The following is a 27,296-nucleotide window of genomic DNA, read 5'->3' as shown; positions in this document are numbered from 1 at the left end:
GTGAGAAGTTGAGTTGGCCATGGGATGAGTCAAGTTTTGACAGTAGAAAAAGGAAGAAATGCGTTCTCTGATGGGGACTTTCATGAGATGGGAAAGTGTAAGAGAGCTGTGATCCCCATGCTTACCTAAGCACTTGAGGATCCAAGGGAAATGGACATCCAGGGGATGTTAGTCTGGAAACACTGCCGTGGGACTCAGAACTTAACAGCAGGCACTGCTGTTAAGGGAGAAGGAGGGCATGATCAAAGTGGCTTCTTATAAATCTGTCTTCTCCAATATCTTGCAACCCAGATTCAAACGTGTTTCAGGACCCCTACCTGATTCTTTCTTCTATGTTTCTTCCTGTGCTGTGCTTAGTCACTCAGTAGTATCTGACTCTTTTGTGACCCCATGGACTGTAGCCCGCCAGGCTCCTCTGTCCATGGGATTCTCCAGGCAAGAATACTGGACTGGGTTGCCAGATGCCTTCCTCAAGGGGATGTTCGCAACTTAGGGATGGAAGCCAGATCTCCCACATTGCAGGCAGATTCTTTACCATCTGAGCTACCAGGGAAGCCCTGCTGCTGCTGCTGCTAAGTCGCTTCAGTCATGTCCAACTCTGTGCGACCCTATAGATGGCAGCCCACCAGGCTCCCCCATCCCTGGGATTCTCCAGGCAAGAACACTGGAGTGGGTTGCCATTTCCTTCTCCAATGCATGAAAGTGAAAAGTGAAAGTGAAGTCACTTAGTCGTGTCCGACTCTTAGCGACCCCATGGACTGCAGCTTACTAGGCTCCCCCATCCATGGGATTTTCCAGGCAAGAGTACTGGAGTGGGGTGCCATCACCTTCTCAGAGGGAAGCCCTACTAGACAGTACCACCAGTAAGTCTGTTTGCTTAGTTTCATGAACACAAACAATTATTTTTGACCCATTTACTCAATTTTTCTTTGAGGCTATTTAACAGCCCTAGAAAGGTATCCTAAAAATTGTCTTCCCATTTGAATTGCCTTCTCTTCACATGCCAGCCAACCATCTCACTTTATTCCAAGTAGACACATGCTCCAGGAAGTCCTGTTTCAGTGTCATCCAAATAGTTTTTAAAGTAAGGGGTATTACATTATGACCCAACTTGTCTTAGGATGATATGAAACCTACTGCTGCTGCTGTTGCTAAGTCGCTTCAGTCATGTCCAATTCTGTGCGACCGCATAGACAGTAGTCCACCAGGCTCCCCTATCCCTGGGATTCTCCAGGCAAGAAAACTGGAGTGGGTTGCCATTTCTTTCTCCAATGCTTGAAAGTGAAGTCGCTCAGTCATGTCTGACTCCTAGAGACCCCATGGACTGTAGCCTACCAGGCTCCTCCATCCATGGGATTTTCCAGACAAGAGTACTGGAGTGGGTTGCCATTTCCTTCTCCAGATATGAAACCTACCACCAGACAAATGGATTGAAGTTCTTTGGGTCCTCACCCCATGCCCTCACCCCACCATAGCTTGTTGCCATACAACTCAGAGAGTCACTTTCAAAACACTTTGGAACTTTGATCAGAACCCCTAAAACGTACAATTATAGTGTATAAAATTCCTGCATTTATGGACTTTTAAAAGACATCTCGTGTTTCTCAATATGAATATAAACCTTCAAGGATTTCTTTAAGGTTAACACATCCCTAAGTGTAAATCTGACTAGTTAACCTACAAATTAATAATAGAACTTAAACTTTGTCTGCGATAGTTATAATTTTTGCTTATTTTTCACATGAAAACATAATACTTTCTCTTTGTGTGATTCGTTAAATTTTTCTTTGATTAAATTTTTTGTTTCATGTAACTTTATAAACCTAATTATCAAGCTTTGCAAAAAGGAGAGAATTTATTGGGGCTGAATGGTGGAAATTAAAGACAACTCTTGGTAAAACCTGGGTTAGAATTCCAACTCTGCATTTACCTTGAGGAATATGTTTTTTAACCTCTTTGACCTTTAGTTTCTTCCTCTGTAAGAAGGAGAATGATACTCCTTGGGGTTGTTGTGACAATAAACAGTGATAGAGAGAGAGATAGATAATCTCACTTACTACACTGATTGGGAAAATCACATTCTCAACAGGTGAGAGAGAGGATGGAATGGAGGAGGTGTGGAAGGCTAGTGGTAACTAGTGGCAGTGATGTTGGCTCTGAGTTAGTGACAGAGGCGATGGTGGTCATATGCTGCTGATGGTGATGTGGATGCCAGTGGTAATGGTAATGGAAGTACTGGAGGTGCAGCAGTGATTTATGGTGGAGGTAGTGATAAGAGCGGTTGCAAACGTGGGAGAGATGGAGGCAGCATTGGGTAATGGTGGTGGAGGTGGTGGTGATGTTGGGACCCATGGTAGCAATGTTGGTAGTGATGGTCTTGATGCTTGTGATGGACGTGGTGGCCGTGATGGCGGTGGAGATGCTGGTGATGAGGTGGAGGCAGTGATGAGTGGCGATGACTTTCATGGAGTAACAGAGGTGGTTAGAAGTAGCAGTGTTCATGCTGATAGTAGGGATGGTGATGATGAAGATTCAGTGGTCCAGGAGGTGATTCTTGATTGCTGGTGGTTCCTGTGCTCATGGTGAGAGGAAGCTATTGTTGTGATTGAATTAGAAAGAGAAATAACCTAGAGACAATTTTAGCACACTAGCTTTTATTAAAATTGCTTTATTGGGATTAAGTTAGCACACCATCACAGTCACTGTTTCAAGGTTACAATTCCATGGTTTTTAGTATGCTCACAGAGGTGCACAGCCATTACCAGAATCTATATTTATTAAAATTTCATCCCCCACAACAAAACCCATACCTGTTAGTAGTCACTCCCCATCCCCCCCCCCCCCCCCCGCAACCTTCCTACATGGTTTTCAGAGCCTCTGGAGGCCTGCGAGCTGTAGAATCAGAGTGTGTGATTCATTTGTAAGAAAAATCCATCACTTCTTTCTTGGGCGCAACAGTTCCTTCTGCATGATAACTAGAGATTGTATTAAAGCCCTGAAAGAAAAGACGTAAGCTCACTTCAAATATATTCCTTCAAATGTATACCCTCAAATAACTCATCTGTATCTGTTCAACATATATCTCTTCAAAATCACAATATCCAGAAGCCTGGAGGAGAATTCGCTCCCTTGTTCTTAGTGATACACACAGTCCCTTAAGTTAAAAAATAACAACAAATAATGCTATCTCATTAACAGTCAGTTGAAACACAACCCCTTGAAATAAGACACCCATCCACTTCTGGGACTTCAGTCCAATAAACAAACTTAAACAGATGCAATGTATCACAAAGGTTAATTTGTGGTAGGAAATAAGTTACAAAAAACAATGTCCCCTGCGATGGAAAAATGGTTCAATAAAACATGGCATATGATTTTTAAAGACCATAAACATGAAATATGATCATAGTAGCCTATTAAATGAAAAAATCAGACACCAAACTCTGCAGAGTATGAAGATGGCCATGTGGGAAACAAAAACAAATTTCAACTTTACTTAGAGAGATAGGAATGTTATCAAAATTTGAATAGCAATTACATAGGAAGGTTGGTGATATACTTACAGTATTATAAAAAATATTTTCTAGAAAATATTTTGCAGAAATACCTAATAAACAAAAATAACCTTCCTACTGCTGCAGAATTAGCAGGACTAAAATGTATTTCTATGAAGAATGTAAAGAATGTTATGTTTATTCTGTACAAAATATTTAAACTCAACAGAACAAAAACCTCTGTGTTGCCTATCATATACTTCAGCTAGTTAGAATGTGTTTTCACCCATGGAGAGAGAAAAAAGGAAGCTATCTCCACCTACCTGTGCAGCCAGATCACAGGTGTGATTAATCCCCCTAAATCCAAGAAGGGAAATGTCAGCCAGCAGGGCCCTCTGCTTGTAGAAGATTTGGCGAAACTGGGTGCTCTGTGTAAACACTCTCTTGTGGGTATTTACCTCCTACCTGATCAGACTCCACAGCTCCTGTCCTGGGATCCAGACTCAGCATCTTAGGGAGCCTTAAATTGTCACAGGGAGCCCATTGAAAAATTACAGTACTTTACAAATTAAAAAAAAAAAAGTCTTTACATTTGGGTGAGTGATGTATTTAACCTGAAAAAACTATGGGAAATAGGAGGAATGTCTTTGTTTTATATTTGATTTATCCATGGCTTTTGGAGGGAAATTAATTTTATTAATTGGTTAAATGTTAATTGGTTAAATTGTTAACTGGTTAAGTGGTTAAGGAATTGAGGTAAAACAAATTCCAGGTAATGGAAGTCTCAAAATCAAAAATCTTTAGATCTGATTTTTAGCAAAGCGAAAAGCAAGATGAAAAGTTGTGGTTCATCGATGCAAAACAGGAAAGCACAGACATCCGCTTCTGATAAAAAGAGGTGTGAGCTTTTACATCAAGGTCTGTAAGTTCCAACTTAACTGCAGAAGCGATGGTTTCTAGGGCTGTTTCTTTGATATCCATTTAGACTATGTAAACGTATGAAACCCAACAGGCTGTTGAGAAAAGCAGTGGGATCCAAGAAAACAATAAATGAGGAAACTTGCGGAAAAAAGATGGGATTTTACTGCTCTTGTGTAACTCAGACAAATTGCAAAAGACAACAGAGACTTCATTCCACGAGGAAGCTGGCATAATGAGCAGTCCACAGACATGTGCTATATTTGTGCTGCTATCCGCTCATGAACTTCTTCCTGTCGGTTGTCCAGGGCAATCCCCCAGGCCTGCCCCACTCGGGGCAGACCCACCTTGTCTGTTCTCTACCTGCCATTCCTCACCCCTGTGCATGCCTCATTTGTCCCCACCATCCATTCTTGCTGCTCAGTCTCTCACCCCACGCCCTCCCTCCCTTTCCGGAGCCCTGGCCATCCTTCCAGGCCCGGCTGCGGTCAGCATCTCCTGACTGCTTCAGACCACTCTCACTTCACCACTTTCTGGACGCCTGCCAGCCTCCTGTCCACTGCCACGCACTTGGGCACTTCAGATTTCTCTACGGCTTCCTGAGTGTTAGTTTACTCTCTCCAATGGGGCTGTAAACATTTTCTGGGCTGAGAAAGCTTTTCAGAGACCTGAGAGATCCACAGCTTGTACTGAAATACACACACACGCACAGACACATTCACATGCATACACATATATGCTCATACATATGCACACACAGACATAATACAAATACACACACATACTCACACATATACACATATATCTTTTGATTGTCTGAAAACTTATAATACCTTTGTTGCTATAGAGCATCAGTTTGATGTTGTTCTTAAAACATACTTGAAAATAGTCTGGATTCTTAAAGGAAAATAAATAAATTCAACATAGCAGGGAAAACTCTTCTTTTACTAGACTGACCCCTTTATCCTTTTCAGAGAGAAGCTAGCTCCAGCCTTCCCTTGCCCAGCTTAAATCACCATAAAATGATTCCAGAGTGACTCAGACCTTAATGAAAGCAGTTTGCCTTCTTGCCAGGGGTGGACTCCTGTTCACATTCAGCTTTCAACCTGGAAACACCTTTATCCTGGAATATTTCATTACAGTCTAAGCTCCATGCAGGCAGGGACCTTTTTTAAAAAATCACTTCTGTTCCCCAGTGCCTGGGACCATGTGGCAGAGTGGAGCTCAGTCGGTTTTGCTCTGTGAACACGTGAACATCAGTCTCATGAGACGATGGTTGATGTAGGCTGAGGTACCGCAAACTCAATCTGTCTTTTGAAACTCCACCACTTAGAGAAGCCAGTGGCCCAGCAGCTTGACAGAGGGCCTGGGTGCACAGGCGCTGCGGTGGACTCCTCTCCAGACTCTGCTGTTTGTGTGACCTCCTGTGTCCATGAGGGTCCTGAGGTGCTGTGCCCCAGGCTGTGGGGAGGGCCGGGTGTATCCACGCAGGTGCAGGCAGAGCGCCTGGCCACAAGCATCCTCTAGGAGTGAGTTTGCTGCTATAGCTGCTATTACGACTGCCACATCTGTATGATTTTCATACTTACTCAATTTCATTTTTGTCTCCCCATGAGGTAGGCAGGCGCTGGTTTACCTCCTGTCCCACCTCAAGTATTCTTTTTTTTTCCCTGTATATTTTTTTAAAAATCAGAATAAAGTTCCTTTATAATGTCATGTTAGTTTCTACTGTACAACAATGTGAATCAGCTACCTGTGTACATATATCGCCTCCCTCTTGAACTTCCCTCCCCACCTTCCCAACCCTCTAGGTCATCACAAGTCACGGAGCTGAGCTCCCTGTGATATACAGCAGCTTTCCACTAGCTCTCTATTTTATCTATCTGTATATGTCAATGCTGCTCTCTCAATTCATCCTACCCTCTCATTCCGTCCTGTGTCTATATGTCCATTCTCTATGGCAGCATCTCTATTCCTGCCCTGCAAATAGATTCATCTGTACCATTTTTTTTTTTTTAGATCCCACATATATGCGTTAATATATGGTATTTGTTCCTCTCTTTCCTGCTTAGGCTCCCAAGAAACATTTGCAAAATGGGATTATCCGTGGCTACCAGATTGGTTACCGGGAGTACAGCACCGGGGGCAACTTCCAGTTCAACATCATCAGTATCGACACCACGGGGGACAGTGAGATTTACACCCTGGACAACCTCAACAAGTTCACCCAGTATGGCCTGGTGGTGCAGGCCTGCAACCGGGCCGGGACGGGGCCTTCTTCTCAGGAAATCATCACCACCACCCTCGAGGACGGTAGGTGCCTGGCCCCCTGCAGGCTGTGCAGGGGTGATGTCAGCCTGGCCGGCTGGGACCAGGGCTTTCTTCCAGCGGGAAGCATGTCCTAATTAACTTGCAGGCTGCCTGGATTCGGCGCCCTGGATACATCTTGATGGAAAAGCCGAATCCACTCCCTTTTCAGCATCTTTCTCCTGCATTTCAAGCCCAAGAGGTGGACTTCTGCCAAGTGAATCCAAGCCTCTCCCTATGACTGCAGCAGTCTGGGCACAATATAGAAATTCGATTTTCTAAAAATTTCTCATAAGTCAACGTTAAAGAGGGCTCCCCCCCCCCCCGCTTTTTTTCTTTCTTTCTTTCTTCGTTTTTAATCATTGCTTTTTATTTTCAAGCATTCTAAGACCAGAGAACAAGACATGAGCGGGCTTCCTGGAACAAATCTCACGGTGACCGCGCGCCCCCTAGTGGCCAAAAGGAATTACTGTACACTCCCACGTTGACAGCCTTTAGGCTCACATTCTCCCGCAGTGCATGAAAATCAGGGTGTCTACATGGGTGATTCATGTCAATGTATGGCAAAAAACACTACAATATTGTAAAGAAATTAGTCTCCAATTAAAATAAGTAAATTAAAAAAAAGAAAAGCAGAGTGTCTAGAAGCATCATTGTGTAGGTGCAGAGGCCAAATACGGAGTTAGCTGTAGCAGGAGGTGGCAGATTTTCCTGAAATAGGCTTGCATGGCAGTTACCTCTTGTGCTTTGAGAACACACGTGGTAACTTGCATCTATAATTTCTGACCTAAAGAACAACTGAGGAAAAAAAATCCTGACCATTTTTATAGGGAGAGCTAGTAAATGGAATGGAGAAGGTGATGGCACCCCACTCCAGTACTCTTGCCTAGAAAATCCCATGGATGGAGGAACCTGGTAGGCTGCAGTCCATGGGGTCCTGAAGAGTCAGACACGACTGAGCGATTTCACTTTCACTTTCATGCATTGGAGAAGGAAATGGCAGCCCACTCCAGTGTTCTTGCCTGGAGAATCCCAGGGACGGGGGAGCCTGGTGGGCTGCCGTCTTATGGGGTCGCACAGAGTCGGACACGACTGAAGCGACTTAGCAGCAGTAGTAAATGGAAATCCAGGATTTTCTTTCCATCTTTATAGTCCTTGCAGTTGTGGTTAGATAGGCCTCTGGGTTTTCACTTTGATGTTTATTTTTCACTGATGTTTGTGATTCAGTCACTATTTCCCCCCCTTTCCTAGTCGTGATGTTTAAGGTTTGCATAAACTCGATGTGAAATATCCTTCTAGCCTCTGTCCTAGTCCATTTTCTCTGTCCTCTGATGGATGGTCTAGGATTGAAAGGGGACACTGCTGGGGTTGGAGCAGTAAGTGCAACATGTCTGCTTTTGAGCTTTCAGTTCACACTCCAGACGTTACTCAACACCAGGGGACTTACTGTATTTTTGTTGCTCAGTTGCTAAGTCTTGTCTGACTCTTTGCCACCCCATGGACTGCAGCACTTCAGGCTCCTCTGTCCTCAGCTATCCTAGAGTTTGCTCAAATTCATGTCCATTGAGTCGGTGATGCCATCTAACCACCTCATCCTCACAGCAGTTTGCAAGAATGATGGGGAAATAAGCCAGACCAGCAATGGTCTTTAATTCATGCAGTAGGGTCAGACGTGTTCTCAACTCTCTAAGCTGGAGGCGAGCTGCTTAAAAGTAAAGCAGTTATTCTGCAAAGAGAGACACTGGAAGTCTTATGAAGTCATTGTATTTTACTGAGTTATCCTATTTGTACAGGAAAGTGGTACTCATTTTCCCCATTAATTTGGGGGATTCAGTGCAATTTATTTTCTTTTGCTTGCACTTTTGAAATATTAAACTGTTGCTTATTCAGTATTGGTTTGCTGATTAAGCCACTGACAGTTTTTATAGAGTCTAATTATCTCATTTCAGTGCCCAGTTACCCCCCCGAAAATGTCCAAGCCATAGCAACATCACCAGAAAGCATATCAATATCCTGGTCCACGCTTTCCAAGGAAGCCTTGAATGGAATTCTCCAGGGGTTCAGAGTCATTTACTGGGCCAACCTCATGGACGGAGGTAAGAGGATTAAATGACGGGCCATGGAATTTGTACATGCCCCCTCCTGCCCTGGGATTCAGGACAAGCTGGGTACTTCTTTATCACTGAGTACTTTCCTCCTTCCTCACACTGTTCTGTTCTTGTCTCATATCTGACACTTTAACAGGTGTGGACAGCTGCTTAAAACATTGGTGCTGGTATTTTAGTCCCTAAATCATGTCTGGCTCTTTTTTACGACCTCATGGACTATAGCCCACCAGGCTCCTCTGTCCATGGGATTTTCCAGGCTAGAATACTGGAGTGGGTAGCCATTCCCTTCTGCAAATGATCTCCTTAACCCAGGTATCAAGCCTGGGTCTCGGGCATTGCAGGCAGATTCTTTACTGCTGAGCCACCCAGGAAGCCCTTTTAAAACAGCGTGTACTTTCCAAATTTGAAGGATAGGAGGGGGTGGCTGGCACTTGGGATATCTAGGAATAGATGTGTTTTCCTAATTATGAGTATCTATGTCAAGCCTCTGCAGGCAGCACCAAAACCTTGATCTGTATCTAGAAAGTTCTACGTGACGTGTGTCCTAAAAGACTGACCCCTTCCTGTTCCTGACAGGACTCAGCAGGGAAAGTCCTTGAGCTCCTGTAGTTGAACTGGAAGGGGTTCAGGAAGAATACTGGGCCAGAGGGTATTATTATCCCTGCGAGGAGACATTTTATCCCCAACCCTCCATTTTTGGCTCCTTTCTCTTTTTTTCCCTCCTCTATCCTCTCTTTCTTCATTCTTCTTGTTTCTTGCTTTCTTTCTTTTTCTTTTTATTCTTTCTTTGCTTTCAAGTTGTAGGACAAATCCTCCTGTTTAGGGGCAGGATGTAGCACAAGACAGGGTCAGCTCAGAGGATAGCAAGACTGGGGCTCCAAGCATCTCAGGCAGAACATGGCTCTGTTTCTCTGCTTGCAGAGGGTAGGTGCCCTGAGCCAGGCTGAGCCCCACTCCAGGAGCAGGACAGGCTCACCTTGAACTACAACCCTTAGCAGGAAACGCCCTGCTCTCCGCTTGTGGACCAAGGCTGGGGCCTCCCATGCCCACGCCCTTCCCCAGGCCCTGTTTCTAGCCTCCTTCCATCGCCCCCAGCTCCAAGGGTGCCTCCCCACCCTTGTCTGGGGCTTCTTTCAGCCCTTCTGATAGTCCTAGTCAAGGTCCCCAGAGCACCTCCCACCTCTGCTCAGGCCCGCCTGGGTCTGCTCTGACAGCCCAGGTAAACAGAACACACTGGGCCTCCGAGGCTGCAGAGATCTGCTCTTGTGCTCAGTAGCTCAGTTGTGTCCGACTCTGTGATTCCATGGACTGTAGCCCGCAGGCTCCTCTGTCCATAGCATTTCCCAGGCAGGAATACCGGAGCAGGTTGCCATGGTGCGAGAATAAAGGATGGAAGACACCTCGGCAAAGGCAGATTAATAAATGTGCTAAGTACACAGCTGGGTCCGAGGCTGACTGAGCTGTTTGTGTGTGTAACCAGACTTGGATCTCAGAGCTGAGGATCAGCCCCAATTCCTCCTGGTGTCCAGGGTAGCACTTTGCACAGCGTCAGCAGGGGGAGACATTGATTCACCTTCTGAGCATCTTCTCGGTGCGAAGCTCCTGCCAGACGCTGAGAATGCAGCTCCTCTCAGATGGATGCTCTAGTCTAGTGAGACGGGGAGGATGCTCTGAATAGAGAAGCACAAGCCCAGTAATGCACAGACAGCCCCACCGAGGGACGGAGTTAAACAGATGATTCACCTCACCTCATCCCCAAAAAGAGCTTCAACAGTTCCCATGGATGTCAAGTATGTTGTTGTTTACTTGCTCAGCTGTGTCCCACTCATTATGACACTATGGACTGTAGCTCTTCTGTCCGTGGGATTCTCCAGACAAGAATCCTGGAGTGGGTTGCCATTTCCTTCTTGAGGGTATCTTCCTGACCCTGGGATTAAGCCCATGTCTCCTGCATTGGCAGACGAATTCTTTACCATCTGCTCTACCACGGAGGCCCCAGATGTAAAGTACAGAGCAAAAAAAAAAAAATTGCAAATTATCTATTTTACTGACATAGTACCATAATATATCATTTCTTGTTCTGATTCCAATCCTCATGTTGAGTCAGATTAAATTAAACACGCTAATGGACACACCTGAAGTTAAATTATACTAAGATTGTTCCTTTTTTGTTCTTTTTGGAAATATTTCCATAATCCAGTGCTGACTATTCATCCTATTTTCACATTTCACTCATATTTGCTAATGGTGCCTATTACCATCTTAGTTCTATGATGGATGATGTGGTTAATATGGTCTAGTCAACAATATATTTTAAAGCTTTAAAAACTTGAATACTTAAAAATTAAAGGCTTTGAATAAAGAATGCTTGGAAATGCATATAGTTTCTAAAGATTCTTCTACTCCCTCTGTGAAGACCAAAGTGATGTGATTTAGTGCCTAATGTAAGAGTTCTACACTTAATCTCCAAAAGAAAAAACTCTCAGAAATGTAAGCCTGCTATGAGCAGCCACATTTTATCCGATACCCCTGATAGCTAACATTTGGGAATTATCAGGGAATGTCATGGAATTCATGGGTTCTTCTGCATGAACTCCTCAAACTGTGGCTCTGAGGTACACACAGACACAGAACACATAGTGTTTGTGTAAAGGTTATACCTGCTAAGCTTGAGAACACACCACACACACACCCACACCCACATGCTCAGGCAGGCTGAGAAAGACATTGTTACTACCCCGGTGGTTAGTATTTTCCCCGAATATTTTCAAAAATATGCATAAAAAAGCATTTTCCTCTTGCTAATATGACCAGATAAAACAAAAATGGTTAATTCACTTGCTAGGACAGTTAACAGAGAGGGCGATGGCACCCCACTCCAGTGCTCTTGCCTGGAAAATCCCATGGACGGAGGAGCCTGGTGGGCTGCAGTCCATGGGGTCGCTGAGGGTCGGACACGACTGAGCAACTTCACTTTCACTTTTCACTTTCATGCATTGGAGAAAGAAATGGCAACCCACTCCAGTGTTCTTGCCTGGAGAATCCCAGGGACGGGGGAGCCTGGTGGGCTGCTGTCTATGGGGTCGCACAGAGTTGGACACGACTGAAGTGACTTAGCAGCAGCAGCAGCAGGACAGTTAAATATACAATATGTCCATGAAATTTCTGAGTATTTTATTATCTGAAAGTCAAAGAATTTTAAAGACAGCAGCTTCTCTGAGATTACTTGGAAACTGGCCCCATTTTATCTGAATCCAACTGCTTTTCAACCCTCCTCTCTTTCTTCCAGACAAAAAAAGACAGAATCTGAATCAAAGCAACACTTAGGTGCCAAGCTGGGCTTTTGGTGTGAGTGACGCTGGCAAGTCAGGGGATGGGCGGGGGGGATCATTTCCACCCCACTTGATTTCTTCCTGAAAACCCTTTAAGAATGAAGGAGGGTATAAATAAATACATAAAAAGTATTTTGCTTTAAAACATACAGTTTACAAAAACTTTTGTACTATAAATAGTATGGTTTCTGAATTTCTTTTCTGTATTCATTTTATATTGTTTTACTCATGACCTCAACTGAACACTATTCTTGCCACATATTTTTAAAATTTATTTTATTGAAGTATAGTTGATGTACAATGTTGTGTTAATCTCCACTGTACAGTCCCATATACATATTTTTAAATTACTCCACTGGGACTGTGAAAAGTAAATCATAAAAATGGATGTTTAAGCCATAAAGAAGACTGGGAGTTTAAACGAACAACAAATGAAGCACGCTGGTTGCATTTGCCTTTTTTCATAATTCTCCTTTTTTCCACATGGGCTGGTCAGGAAAATAGCCTTGAAACAGAGAGAATGAGGTGTCTCTGTGGTTGATTCAGGGGCTCTGGGGATTTTTAAAAACGCTTGGGGGTAATTTTAAGTAGGGGTTTGGACTGCAGGCCTATTCATGGATCGTGATAAATTCATTCACCCAAATAATGTGGACCCCAGTATGAGTCAACATCCAAATACTAATTCCAATTAGTGTGGTAATTCATGAGCCGGTGTATTAAAAAGATCAGGGTACCCCACTTTGCCCTTCTCCTCTCAACTCTTCTCTTCTGCATCACTGTATCTCACCCAGAAACAGCCAGCCCCTTCGGCATGCCTTCCCTGGGCTATAATTAGAAGTCATATTTCCCCTGTGACATAGAGATCCTAGGCCCTTAAAAAAGATAAAAATGAAAAAGTTAAAGCCAGGGGTCATATGATGTAGTATAGTTCTCATAACTAGCCCGGCACACAGCCCCCAGGAGCCCCTTTCCTGAATTGCGTTATGTTTTCCCTGATTGTGTGAGTGTGTGTGTATAACCTTTGTTGTTGTTCAGTCATTCAGTCACATCCAACTCTTTGCAAACCCATGGACTATAGCACACCAGGCGTTTCTGTCCTTCACCTCCTCCTGGAGCTTGCTCAAACTCATGTCCATCGAGTCGGTGATGCCATCCAATCGTCTCATGCCCTGTCGTCCCCTTCTCCTCCTGCCTTCAATCTTTCCTAGCAGCAGGGTCTTTTCCAGTGAGTTGGCTCTTCTCATCAGGTAGCCAAAGTACTGGAGCTTCAGTTTCCACATCAGTATTACAATGAATATTCAGTTGATTTCCTTTAGGATTGACTGGTTTGATCTCCTTGCAATCCAAAGGACTCTCAACACCACAGTTCAAAAGCATCAATTCTTTGGCACTCAGCCTTCCTTATGGTACAACTCTCACATCCGTAATGACTACTGGAAAAACCATAGCTTTGACTATACAGACCTTTGTCAGCAAAGTAATGTCTCTGTCCTTTAATATGCTGCCTAGGTTTGTCATTGGAGAAGGAAATGGCAACCCACTCCAGTACTATTACTTGGAAAATCCCATGGATGGAGGAGCCTGGTAGACTGCAGTCCATGGGGTCACAAAAGTCGGACACGACTGAGCTACTTCACTCACTTTCAGTTCAGTTCAGTTCAGTTCAGTTGCTCAGTCATGTCCAATTCTTTGCAACCCCATGAACTGCAGCACTCCAGGCCTCCCTGTCCATCACCAACTCCCGGAGTCCACCCAAACTCATGTCCATTGAGTCAGTGATGCCATCCAACCATCTTATCCTCTGTTGTCCCCTTCTCCTCCTGTCCTCAATCTTTCCCAACATCAGGGTCTTTTCCAATGAGTTAGCTCTTCACATCAGGTGGCCAAAGTATTGGAGTTTCAGCTTCAACATCAGTCCTTCCAATGAACACCCAGGACTGATCTCCTTTAGGATGGACTGGTTGGATCCCCTTGCAGTCCAAGGGACTCTCAAGAGTCTTCCCCAACACCACAGTTCAAAAGCATCAATTCTTCGGCACTCAGCTTTCTTTATAGTCCACCTCTCACATCCATACATGACCACTGGAAAAACCATAGCCTTTAGGTTTGTCATAGCTTTTCTTCCAAGGAGCAAGGGTCTTTTAATTTTGTGACTGCAGTCACCATCTGCAGTGATTTTGGAGCCCAAGAAAATGAAGCCCGTCACTGTTTCCATTGTTTCCCCATTCATTTACCATGAAGTGGTGGGACTGGATGCCATGACTTTCGTTTTTTGAATATTGAGTTTTAAGCCAAGTTTTTCACTCTCCTCTTTCACCTTCATCAAGAGATTCTTTAGTTCCCCTTCACTTTCTGCCATAAGGGTGGTGTCATCTGAATATCTGAGGTTACTGATGTTTCTCCCAGCAATCTCGATTCCAACTTGTCCTTCATCCAGCCTGCCATTTTGCATGATGTACTCTGCATATAAGTTGAATAAGCAGGGTGACAATATTCCACCTTGATGTACTCCTTTCCCAATTTGGAGCCAGTCTGTTTTTCCACGTCTGGTTCTAACTGTTGCTTCTTGACCTACGTGCCGGTTTCTCAGGAGGCATGTTAGGTGGTCTGGTATTCCCATCTCTTTAAGAATTTTCCACAGTTTGTTGTGATCCACACAGTCAAAGGCTTTATTTAGTGTAGTCAGTGAAGCAGAGTAGATGTTTTTCTGGAATTCTCTTGCTTTTTCTACCATCCAACAGATACTGGCAATTTGATCTCTGGTTCCTCTGCCTTTTCTCAACCCAGCTTGAACATCTGGAAGTTCTTGGTTCATATACTATTGAAGCCTGGGTTGGAGAATTTTGAACACTACTTTGGTAGCATGTGAAATGAGTGCAATTGTGCGGTAGTTTGAACATTCTTTGGCATTGCCCTTCTTTGGCATAATCTTTGTCACAATGTAAAAGTTCCTAAGTCTGAAAAGATCTTGATGAGATATACTTGGATTTTTTTCATTAGCATTTGAGTTTTTTATGCTACTCTCATTGACCTATATTGTCTATGTTCAGGAAAATGAAAATTATAAATGAACAATGTAACGGAAAGAGGTCTGATGGCCACCTAGGAAAGACTGTTCTTTCACAGGAAAGCATTTCTAACCCATCTGAGGGTAATGATTGTCAACTTTCCAAGTGCACGGGGACCACACAAGAGCAAACATTTCTCTCATTTTCACTAGCCATCTGCTGTGACTTCTCAATTGTGGCCCTTGAAAGTCTGCCGCTGGCTGGTAGCCCCCAGGAGACACTGGACCTCAGGCATCTTTGGGGGGCTGCACCCTGGCCCTGCTCTCCCCCCAGCAAAGCATCCTGCCTCCAGAACTTGCCCATGAGCTGCTCATGGTGGAAACAGGCCTTGGGCTCCTACTGGGTCCGGGGCCATGCCTGAGACCCACTGTTTCTCCCCTCCCCTCCCAACCGTCATCAAACACAGGGGTCCCTGGCATGGGGGTGACACACCTCGACTACCCCCTGCTTTATTTGAAATTCAGCTTTCCTACTGTGTCCAGTTCAGCCCTGATATCACCTTTTGATGATGAAAGGTGAACACAGACATTCATAGTCACCATAACCACAAAATACCTGACCACCAATCTCTGAACGTCCATGCAACATGCTAGGAGGACAAGATAGAAGAACAAAGAGCAAGAAGGGAAAACCAGGCTGGCAGAAACCCAGTTCCTCCGGCCAACATGCATCCACCCAGTGTCCTCAGGGAGTAGCTGAGAGCATGGACCGTGGGCATGCGGCCACACCATATGTGGTGCCACAGCCCACGCTCTCAGCCTTTGTGTTCAGATCCGTGACCTGGCGAAGACATTGAGCCTCTCTCTGCCTCAGTTTCCCCTTCTGTAAAAGGAACGGCCAGTGGAAACAAAAGGATAGTCATGTTGAGTGAGTGAGTTTGCATTGGAACCCAGCGCAGGGCACCTTAGGAGCAGCGTGGCGTGTCAGCTGTGTTTCCTGAGGCCAGAGAAAGCGAGAGACACTGCGGGACACCTGGTTGTGAGTGCCGCGTGCACTGTGAGCATCGTGTGCAGAGATGACCAGACACCAAGGAGGTCTCCTTCCTGGCCCATCTCCCACCCCCGTTCTTAGTAAACCAGCCCCCCAGGCACAGGGGTCAGGCTGCACCAAACATTCCACAAACGACCAATTGCCCTAAAGGTGGGCAGCTCTTTGGTCCCTCTCTCCTCCTCCAGTTCCTCTGCCAATGGCTCATTTCTAAATCCAGAGCATCCCTGCCGGTATTTCACAAGGCCCTGTGAGTTTTCTCAAGCTGCCATGCATCATGGGCTTCAGGCAGGCCAGCACAAAGTTCCATCTTTGCATGTCATTATCTGATCCCGCTGCAGAACACAAAGCATTTTTAGCTGACAACGCGTTTCTGATACATCAGCCTGTCCTGTGGGCAAGGGGTTCACTCCAGGCTACAGGAGGAGTTGTGCTGGGCCACTGCAGTTTAAATTAGGTGCAAGAAAACACATGTACCTTAAAGAAGTCTGCTTATGTTAACCAGAAAACTAGGCTCGACTTGTAGAAGCTTCTTAATGAGCAGTTAGAAGTATCTCTATGCAGCCTACGTGGTCCTGGCTTCCTGGGGCCAGGGTGCGGGGAATCTGCTGGGTTACTCCTGCTTGGGGACAGTTCCGGAGGGGCCTGTTGGCATTGGGTTTATAACACTTGACTGAACTGCTGTTTTCCAGACCTCTTTTCTTCCTGGCACTCTGTGGCAATTTGGTGCAAATGATGTTTTTCAAGAGACCGCAGAGGGTCAGTGTCTCACGAAGGCTGTGCCCACACCCCTGAGTGATTTCAGGGAGTGATTGATGCGGGCCCAGCACTGGGCAGCAGTAAGAACATGCCAACAGCCGTGGTAACACTCTCGTGTTTTCTTGTCCTCCAGAGCTGGGCGAGATTAAAAATGTCACCACCACGCAGCCCTCCCTAGAGCTGGATGGGCTGGAGAAATACACCAACTACAGCATCCAGGTGCTGGCCTTTACCCGGGCTGGAGACGGCGTCCGGAGCGAGCAGATCTTCACCCGGACCAAAGAGGATGGTGAGCATGGGGGCAGGTCGTGGGGGGCTCAGGTCCCGTCTGAACCTCCAGGGGACACAGGAGGCTCCTGCCATGTGGCAGCATTCCCAGGAAGGAGCCATTGTCAGAAAAGCTGGGTCAGAGGGTTAACTCACCCACCGATTCCTGATTTGGCTCCTTGAAAACTTTTTGCTGCCCTCCTAAAACATTCCAGCACAATTCAGACCACACTTCCTGTGTCACCTCTGTTTGATTATCCATTGTTTCTCTCTTCCCCTATAATTTTTCATTCTTTTTTGGGGAGCCACGTGCGAAGTCGCTTCAGTTGTGTCCGACTCTGTGCAACCCCATGGGCTGTAGCCCACCAGGCTCTGCTGTCTGTGAGATTCTCCAGGCAAGAATACTGGAGAGGGTTGCCATGCCCTGCTCCAGGAGATCTTCTCTACCCAGGGATCAAACCCACGTCTCTTTCATCTCCTGCACTGGCAGGCAGACTCTTTACCACTAGAGCCACCTGGGATGCCCATTAGAATAATTTCAGTGACTCTTCAGCTATTAGTGTAAGCTCTGACCAATTCCATCTCTCCACTTAAAAATTATGCAATAATCTACATCATCCTATGCTTTGCCAGCTTTGGAGTAACATTAGAATAAGCCCTCAATTGAGAATTTCATGTTAATTTTTAAAAATTTCTTACAAGGGTTTTTGGGGCTTCCTTCATGGCTCAGTTAAGAATCCATCTGCAATGCAGGAGACCCCGGGTTGATTCCTGGGTTGGGAAGATCGACTGGAGAAGGGAAAGGCTACCCACTCCAGTATTCTGGCTGGGGAGTTCCATGGACTGTATAGTCCATGGGGTCATAAAGAGTCAGACACAACTGAGTGACTTTCACTTTTACAAGGGTTTATGATAATTTAGTAAAATTTTAATTATAGCACATTTCTCAGATCACTAATCTTACCATTCCATGCAGTTTGGACTTGTTATATGGCTGTTTCCCAATCCTACAAAAACTGTATGGCAAATCATTTTTTATATTAAGGGAAAGCCTGGGGTGCCTTATCCAAGATATGCTGAAGAATAATTTGACTTCTGATATATACTATAGCTGAAGAAGGAAATAGCAACCCACTCCAGTATGCTTCCCTAGGAAATCCCATGGACAGAGGAGCCTGGCGGGCTACAGTCCATGGAGGTCACAAAGAGCCAGACATTACTGAGTGATGAAGCATGAGCAGACATATTATAGCAATAGTGAAAAAGCAGTTTCCACCTTAGTACAGGAAGGGGCAACTGATGTCAAATTGATACCTGTGTGGAACTTTCCAGATTGGAGTTCAGAATTCACCAGAGCCAGGGTTGAGATGCAACCACTACACCTAAATTTTGTGCTGTTTTGGCTCCACAATTTTTTTTTTTTTTAACATCTTTCAGGCCTAAGTTCCCTAGGAAGCTGGTCAGGGCAGGGGTGGGAGAGCTATTGTTCACTGCTCATGACTGCCTGTGTATGGGCGGAGTAGATGTCCTTTACTGTGTGTGAGTGTGTGTGTGTGTGTGTGAGAGTGTGTGTGTGTGAGTGTGTGTGTGTGTGACTGTGTGTGTGTGTGACTGTGTGTGTGTGAGTGTGTGTGTGTGTGAGTGTGTGTGTGTGTGTTTGTGTGTGTGTGTGTTCAGTCACTCAATCATGTCCAGCTTTCTGTGGCCCTATGGACTATAGCCCACCAGGGTCCTCTGCCCATGGGATTCTCCAGGCAAGAATACTGGAGTGGGTTGCCATGCCCTCCCCCAGGGGATCTTCCCAACCCAAGGATTGAACCCACGTCTCTTGTGTCTCCTGCATTGGCAGGCAGGTTCTTTACCACTAGCACCACCTGGGAAGCCCGAAGTCCTTTGCTACCTAGGATATAAGCATGCTGCTGCTTCGCCCCATGACTGTCCTGTGGGAACAAGGCTAGGGACATGCACTTGGAGGCCTGGAGACTCTCTCCCCTTCAGCTTGTCTGTCTCCTAAGGACACTGCCCTGATGTTCACAGAACCTCTCTCTGCTCTCCCCTCAGGGAACCCAGCCCTCCCCCTGAAGCAGCCTATCCATCCACCCTTCCACCATCATCTTCACTAGCCCTTCTTGCATTCTAGTTCCTGCACACAAATTAAACCTCATCACCCCCAGTCTTTCTAGTACACACAAGTAATTATTCCCAGTTATAGGCAGGTGCCAGTCATTTTGCCCAGTTATTGGATTCTTTAGGGAAACCTATGGCATCACTGACTCGATAGACATGAGTCTGGGTAAACTCCAGGAGTTGGTGATGGACAGGGAGGCCTGGCATGCTGCGATTCATGGGGTCACAAAGAGTCAGACACAACTGAGCAACTGAACTGAACTGAAGGTCAAAATACCATATGCCATTAGGAAGCCACAGGTTCAAAGAGATGTCTGCAAAGCTATGCCCTGAGTGAATAATTTAATTCTTTAAATTATTATTTAAATAATTTAATTTTAAATTCATTTAAATTTAAAATTTAAAACACAATAAATAAATTTAAAATTAAATTTAAAATACACTTTAAATTTAAAATAATTTTTAAAATTTTTATTTATTTATTCATTTGGCTGTGCTGGGTTTCAGTTGCAGCACACACTACCTTTTAGCTGAAGCATGTGGGCTCTAGTTCCCTGACCCAGTGGGGAACTAGATCGAACCCAGGGATCGAACCCAGGCCCTCTGCATTGAAAGTATGGGGTCTCAGCCACTGGACTACCAGGGAAGCCCCTAATTTTTTATATGCAGTAACCAAAGAGTCTCATCAAGATGTTTGCTATGCCACCTGCTGCCCAGGGGACTTTGGCACCTTATCACACTTTCTCTGAACTGAACCATCTTCATGTACCAAATTTCCATGACAATCAGACTGCAGAGAATTAAAATCTAAAAAGTGAACTGATGTGTGCAAACATCACCTATCTTGACACATAGTGGGACGGTTCCTGACACTAGACATTTGATTATTTAATCTCCACTCCTTCACAGCGAGGGTGGAACTGTCTTTTGCATTGCTAAGCAATAACACAGATGTCACTGGAATTAGTATTTAAAGAACAAATTGACTGGCAACATGAATTTTAACACCTGAATTTTTCAGAAGAAAGTAAAGAAATCCAGTGAAAGGGGAAGCCTCTCCACTTCCCCTTGATCCTCACTGAGTGGATTTCAGAGTGCTGCAACTGAAACCCAGCACAGCCAAATGAATAAATAAATACAAATTTTAAAAATTATTTTAAATGTAAACTTTATTTTAAATTTAATTTTAAATTTATTTATTGTGTTTTAAATTTAAATGTATTTAAATTGATCCTCATTGTGATCAATTTTTAATTACTCCTCCAAATTTAGAAATCATCATAGAGTTCTATCTCAAAGCTTGACCCTGAGACCCAAAGTCTAATTTTTTAATCAATTATTCCCTTCTTTCATATCCAGTGCTAATAATAAGGGGAGATGCAATTGATTGCAGAAGGTCCTGCCTCAGGTATATCAGTTAGCCCAGGAAGGAGGTCAGGAATTCCACTTGTGATAGTGAGTGGATAAATAATAGTACAAAACTGAGGGTCAATATTTACTTGAGATAAATCATTAGCATGTTCAAAAAGAAGCAGAGTAGAGATTGGGGGAAAGGAGAGAAAAACTGGTATAACAGTAAGCCTATCTCCCAGAGTCACATAAAAAACTCACCAATCTAGAAATGGTGAAGAATTGTGCCAGCCATGGATGTGAATTGGACCAAAAAAAAAGGCTGAGTGCTGAAGAATTGATGCTTTTGAACTGTGGTGCTGGAGAAGACTCTTGAGAGTCCCTTGGACTGCAAGGAGATCAAACCAGACAATCCTAAAGGAAATCAACCCTGAGTAGTCATTTGAAGGACCTATGCTGAAGCTGAAGCTCCAATACTTTGGCCACCAGATGTAAAGAACTGACTCCTTGAAAAAGACCCTGATGCTGGGAAAGATTGAGAGCAGGAGGAGAAGGGAATGACAGAGAATGAGATGGTTGGATGGCATCACCGACTCAATGGACATGAGTCTGAGCAAGCTCTGGGAGTTGGTGATGGAGATGGAAGCCTGGTATACTGCAGTCCGTGGGGTCACAAAGAGTCAGACATGACTGAGCAATTGAACTGAACTGAAGTATATCAGTGTCTATAAAGATTCTTGGAGATGGCAATGGCAACCCACTCCTGTACTCTTGCCTGGAAGATCCCATGTGTGGAGGAGCCTGGTAGGCTGCAGTCCATGGGGTCGCTAAGAGTCAGACACGACTGAGCGACTTCACTTTCACTTTTCACTTTCATGCATTGGAGAAGGAAATGGCAGCCCACTCCAGTGTTCTTGCCTGGAGAATCCCAGAGACAGGGAAGCCTGGTGGGCTGCCATCTATGGGGTCACACAGAGTTGGACACGACTGAAGCAACTTAGCACCAGCATAGATTCTTGGTCATATTCTCCAAGAATATGGATATCCGTCATATACATCTGTGATGTAGAATGTTGGACAAATTATTGGGTCCATAGACAAGTCTCAGATCCATCAGGACCATAGTCATGGTCCATGGATACATTCTTGAGGTCTGGAAGAATTGCTTACATTTCAGATTCTCTTCCCAGTGTTCAATGAGAACTGTTCAGTCAATGAGAACTTGCATTTTTATTATTGCTTCAAGACCACAAAAGATTACTATGGATCTAGCTTTCTGGTTCTGAACGCAAGACAACTAATTCTGAATTCTAAAATGTTTGTGAAATCCTAATACCATTTTATTTGCTTGAGATTGTAATCTGAGCAAAGCCACGGAGAAACAGAACACACACAAACATGATCTAATAATTTTCCAATTATTTTCATCCTGCATGCATAAGGTCATTTCAGCCTTGATCCTTTGCTGCAAAGTAAACACTGCACATGTATAAATAGAGATGGTTTAAGTGCAAATATTTACTGAACGCATCGCAGTGCACAGAGCTCTGTGAACTGACGTGTGGGAAGGTCAACAGGAACTGTGATATGTGATCTTTGGTGCCTCCTGCCATGGTTAACAATCTCCTTGCTAGGACATCTGAAAGTGGAGCTAAGAGAAAGAGAAAAAGCAAGAGAACCAGGATATTTCTGAGTCCTCTGGCCATTCCTATCTTGAGCCAGGCATCCCCTGGACGGCACAGATGGTGTGTTCTCAGATGATAGAGTAACCGCACCTTGGTTTACCGCCTCTCAGGAAACATGGAAGGCTTTTTATCAGCCCTGCTCCAGAGTCCAGCTGCAGCTGGCAGGATTGGGATTTGCTCTGTGCCAAAGTCACACACACAGCCACACAGTAGACCAGGGCAATCCCAGGAGGCCTTCCACTCTGTGGGTGTCAAAACTCCCTGCACTATGGGGATCCTCACATGGGCTCCTGGGGCTCCCAGAGGTGTCCAGTGGTGATCGGGAAGCCCTCGGGGGACTCCCTGCTCTGCTTCAAGAAGAGCTCCTCTACTTCCATCCTGCTGTACATGGGTCTCCCACATGATACTTTAAAGGATTTTCCCACTTTAAAGGCTGTTTGGAAACCACAGCTCTTGTGAGAGCAAAGGCCAGACATACTGGAGTGTGGTGGAGACTGCTTGGGTGTGAGGACACACCCATCATGGGTATGTCCCTGGACCCCCGCGTCCCCTGCTCATGGCTAAGAGAAGCCACGTGGAGCCGTGGCTCCAGTGGGCCCAGGTGTGCTGGTGGGTCACATGCACACACAGGTACACACACACATCACACACATCACATACACACATGACACACATGCACACACACACACAGTACACACATACCACACGCACTATGCACATAGACTTACACTATACATAACACACCACACATACCACATACACATACACCACACAAATATGCAATATGCACAAACCACACACATCACAAACATGTGCTTACACTATACATACCACACACACTCTACACACATCACATACACATATATGACAAGCATGCACATGTACACAGTATACACACACCACACACATGCACACATAAACTGCATACACACCACAAACAGCACCACACATACCAGACACATACACACACACTATATACATACACTCATATGACACATACCATATGCACCACACACACCACATACACATACATTACACATATGCACGCGCACTATAAACACACATTACACATACCGCACACACATGATGTATCATGTACACCACATACACACAAACACACCATTTGCACAGTACACATGCAGACATACTATACACACACATCTCACACATCACACAAATCACAAAGCACACATCACATACACAAATACTACACACACCAAACAAGCCATAAACCACACACACACACACATGCACACCCCTGCCTGTGGCTGATCATTGAGGCCAGAAAAATGATGATGATAAAAATGAAGTTGACCAAAGTGCCTGTAAGATCCTTAGACTTCTTTCTTACTTCAAATCAAGGCAGGATTTTTACAGAGCAATAACATTGATGTTTCACATTAAGATACACTATTAGATGGCTGGACTATATGGATGCATTTTCTATGTTGTACAGCAAATCCTCAAAACCTTAAAATACAAATTCATTATCTGACCATTTCCTGGGGTCAGAAGTCCAGGTACCGTTGTCTGAGTACCCCCGACTCAGGACCTCACAGGCTGAAATCACCATGGCTACTGGACCTGGAGTCTCATCTGAGGTTAAGTCCTCACCCAAGTTCACTGGTGTGCATGCTTAGTCGTGTCCAACTCTTTGTGACACTATGGACCATAGCCTGCCAAGCTCCTCTATTCACAGGATTCTCCAGGCAAGACAGAGAGAGTGAAAGTTGCTCAGTTGTGTCCGACTCTTTGCGACCCCATAGACTATACAGTCCATGGAATTCTCCAGGCCAGAATACAGGAGTGGGTGGCCGTTCCCTTCTCCAGGGGATCTTTCCAACCCAGAGATCGATCCCAGGTCTCCCACATTGCAGGTGGGTTCTTTACCAGCTGAGCCACAAGGGAAACCCAAGAATACTGAAGTGGGTAGCCTATCCCTTTTCCAGGGGATCTTCTTGACCCAGGAATCAAACCAGGGTCTCCTGCATTGCAGGCAAATTCTTTACCAACTGAGCTAAGAGGGAAGCCCCACACAAGAATCCTGGAGTAGATTTCTATGTTCTCCTCCAGGGGATCTTCACAGCCTAGGGATCAAACCCACGTCTCTTATGTCTCCTGCATTGGCAGGCAGGTTCTTTACCTGCTGGCCAAATAGGAAGCCTAAGCTCACTGGTGTTGAGCAGGATCCATTTCCATGTGACCTCAGGGCTGAGACCATCTTCTTGGCTCCAAGAGGTCATGCCCCCATCCCTGTCATGTGGCCCAGCAGGGTCTCATGGTCATGTGGTCACAGTGGGGCAGCTTGCCCCTCATCACCCACAGGACCTTGTCTCTACAGCTCTAACCCCTGTCTGACCTCTAGACCCTCTTTTAAGCTGCTCATCTGATTAGGTCTGGCCCACCCAAGGTACTCCCCTTTCAATTAACTTAAAGCCAACTGATTGTGTCCTTAATATATCTGCAAAATCCCTTCACCTTTGCACAATATGTAACCTGATTTTGAGAATTATCCATCCATCACAGTGACAGGTACCACCTACATGGAGGGGGAAGTAATTACACAGGTGTGTACATCAGGGGGTGAGAATCTTGGGCGCTGTCTTAGAACCCTGCTTGCCACACTGAGCTCATTCAGAAAGTCTGCTTGGAGGACCTCATATGTTCCAGATACTGGCCAGGGCCCTGGAGACACAGTAGACAACAGGATGACCTGGTGAGACTTGCAGGCTGGTGGGGGAGTCAGATATTTACCAGTCACTCCTGAGTGGGTTATGACCCCAAGTATCATGAAGAAGAGTCTTCAGAGAACCCGGGAGTCCTAACCTCATCAAAGCTGGTGACAGAGAGGGTTTTCTTGAGAAAGTAGGAGTTAGCAGAAGATGAGTGATGAGTAAGAGTTGTCAAGGACGAGGTGGAGGGTGGGAAATGACCCCAGGCAAGAGGAGCCTAAGGCTGTCAGTCATCATGTGTCAATGACCTGACATGAGAGATGCACCCCACATCTGGGGACCTAAAATAGGGTCCAGTTCTAAGGAATGACATAGAGCTGGGAAGAAAGCCCAGTATCTGACTGGATTTGTCCACATGGAGGTTTAAAGGGCAACTTTACATGTCCACTGACAGACAGTGAGGAGGGAAGAGAAATTCTAGTTTTGGCTTTTGCAACCAAGAAGATGGCTGTGCCATTCCCTGCACTAGGGGAGGAGGGAGGTGTCAGAGAGAAGGTGGTGAGCCCTGTTTGGAGAAGGATAGTTCTAAGGTTTGCGAGTCAAGAGTGGAAATGCCAGGGTGATCGGATGTTAGATGTGTGAGCTCTAAGAGCACCTCGCTGCAGAGAGCAGGTCCAGGCACTTGCTCTGCAACAAGATAAGCTACAGCAACGAGAAACCCGTACACCACAACTAGAGAAAGCCCACACACAGCGATAAAGATCCAGCACAGCCAAAATAAATGAATAAATAAAATGTTTAACTGACTAACAGGAAACATTAGGGAGTCAGGGCATTCAGGCTAAGTTGACCTCATTGGAATTTTGCAGAAGGCAAATGAGGATGATCAGATATTACCTAAGGGTGACAGAGAATGGAGATTTTGATCAGATATCAAAGGTGATCAGACATTGTGGGAATTTCAAGTGTAGTATGGCAGCTTCCCAGGTGGAGCAGCAATAAAGAATCTGTCTGCAATGCAGGAGATGCAAGAAACATGGATTCAATCCCCGAGTCAGGAAAATTCCCTGGAAGAGGAAACGGCAACCCACTCCAGTATTCTTGCCTGGGAAAGCCCATGGACACAGGAGCCTGGCAGGCTACAGTCCATGGGGTCACAGAGTCGGACATGACTGAGTGGCTGAGCTAACTGATTGAGCAGGATTGTTGTTGAAGTGAGCTCTCAGGGGACATGGCCAAGAAGAGGGCTTATGCAGTTCTCAGATCATTGGTCCGAGAGATGTTGTGTCGGCACCCAGGGTGGCTGTAACAATGTCCCTCAGACTGGGGGACCAACAGCAGGAATGTGTCCTCTCATGGTTCTGGAGGCCAGAAGGTCAAGGTCAGGGTGTAGGCAGGGTCTGTTCCTCCCGAGGGCTGTGAGGGAGCACAGCTCCCTGGCTTGCAGGGCATCTTCTCCCTGTCTTTACATCGTATCCCCCTGCCATGGCCTTTCTGTGTCCACACCTCCTTTTTCACAAAGACACCAGCCACACTGGGTCAGGGCTCACCCAAATGACCCCACTTTAACTTGATTGTCTCTGTAAAGATACCATCTCCAGATAAGGTCACTTTCTGGGGTAGTAGAGTTAGAGCTTCATCATGTGGGTGTCAACTGGGTAAAAAAAAAGCACAACATGAGAATTGTGAATTAAGTTTTATTTGTGGCATAATGAGGACTGTATCTCGGAAAACAGGTTTTCCGATAGCTTTGAGAAACCACCCCAAAGAAGTAGGGGGATGGTCAGTGCATATATGATTTTTGTGAAGGGGTTACTCACAATCAAGCATACATTTTGGCAGAGACTCCTGCTGATCATAAGGAGCAGATGTCACCATGAAAGATTTTAGTGCTTTTCTAGATATGAGGAGAGGCAAGAAGTGGGCTCGTAAAATCTTCTGCTCTATCTGAAGACTTGTTCTGCCAGTTCTTCCCAGAGCACAGAGGGCCACATTCCTGATTTCCACACTGAACTCCTTTCCAGAGGTGTTAAAAGTCAGAAGTTGCAGTGGCCGTGATTTAATCCTTGTAGAGGTGGATTGGCAAGTACCAGTTTGTAGTTTGCACAGGTTTTGGGGGACACAATTCAGACCCCAACACCGACTCCTGAAGAGCAGAGCAGAGAGCGTGGCCAAGCCAGTGGGGTCCTGTGGGGTAGGGGGACAGAGTTGGGTGCAGCACT

General features: G+C 45.3%; 1 protein-coding gene across 1 annotated transcript in view; it reads left to right on the top strand.

Moving 5' to 3' along the window:
- The window catches only part of DSCAM (DS cell adhesion molecule), a 283,047-nt gene that overhangs the window by 159,083 nt on the left and 96,668 nt on the right, over positions 1-27,296 (top strand). Inside the window, exons 10-12 of the mRNA XM_045165314.1 lie at positions 6,485-6,725; positions 8,669-8,815; positions 17,107-17,262. Coding sequence (XP_045021249.1) covers positions 6,485-6,725; positions 8,669-8,815; positions 17,107-17,262 — 544 coding nt within the window. The remainder of the gene's footprint in view (positions 1-6,484; positions 6,726-8,668; positions 8,816-17,106; positions 17,263-27,296) is intronic.

Source organism: Bubalus bubalis, chromosome 1 (assembly GCF_019923935.1).
Source record: "Bubalus bubalis isolate 160015118507 breed Murrah chromosome 1, NDDB_SH_1, whole genome shotgun sequence".
In the NCBI taxonomy this organism is placed as follows: Eukaryota; Metazoa; Chordata; class Mammalia; order Artiodactyla; family Bovidae; genus Bubalus; species Bubalus bubalis.
This window is presented reverse-complemented; position numbering and strand designations above follow the sequence as displayed.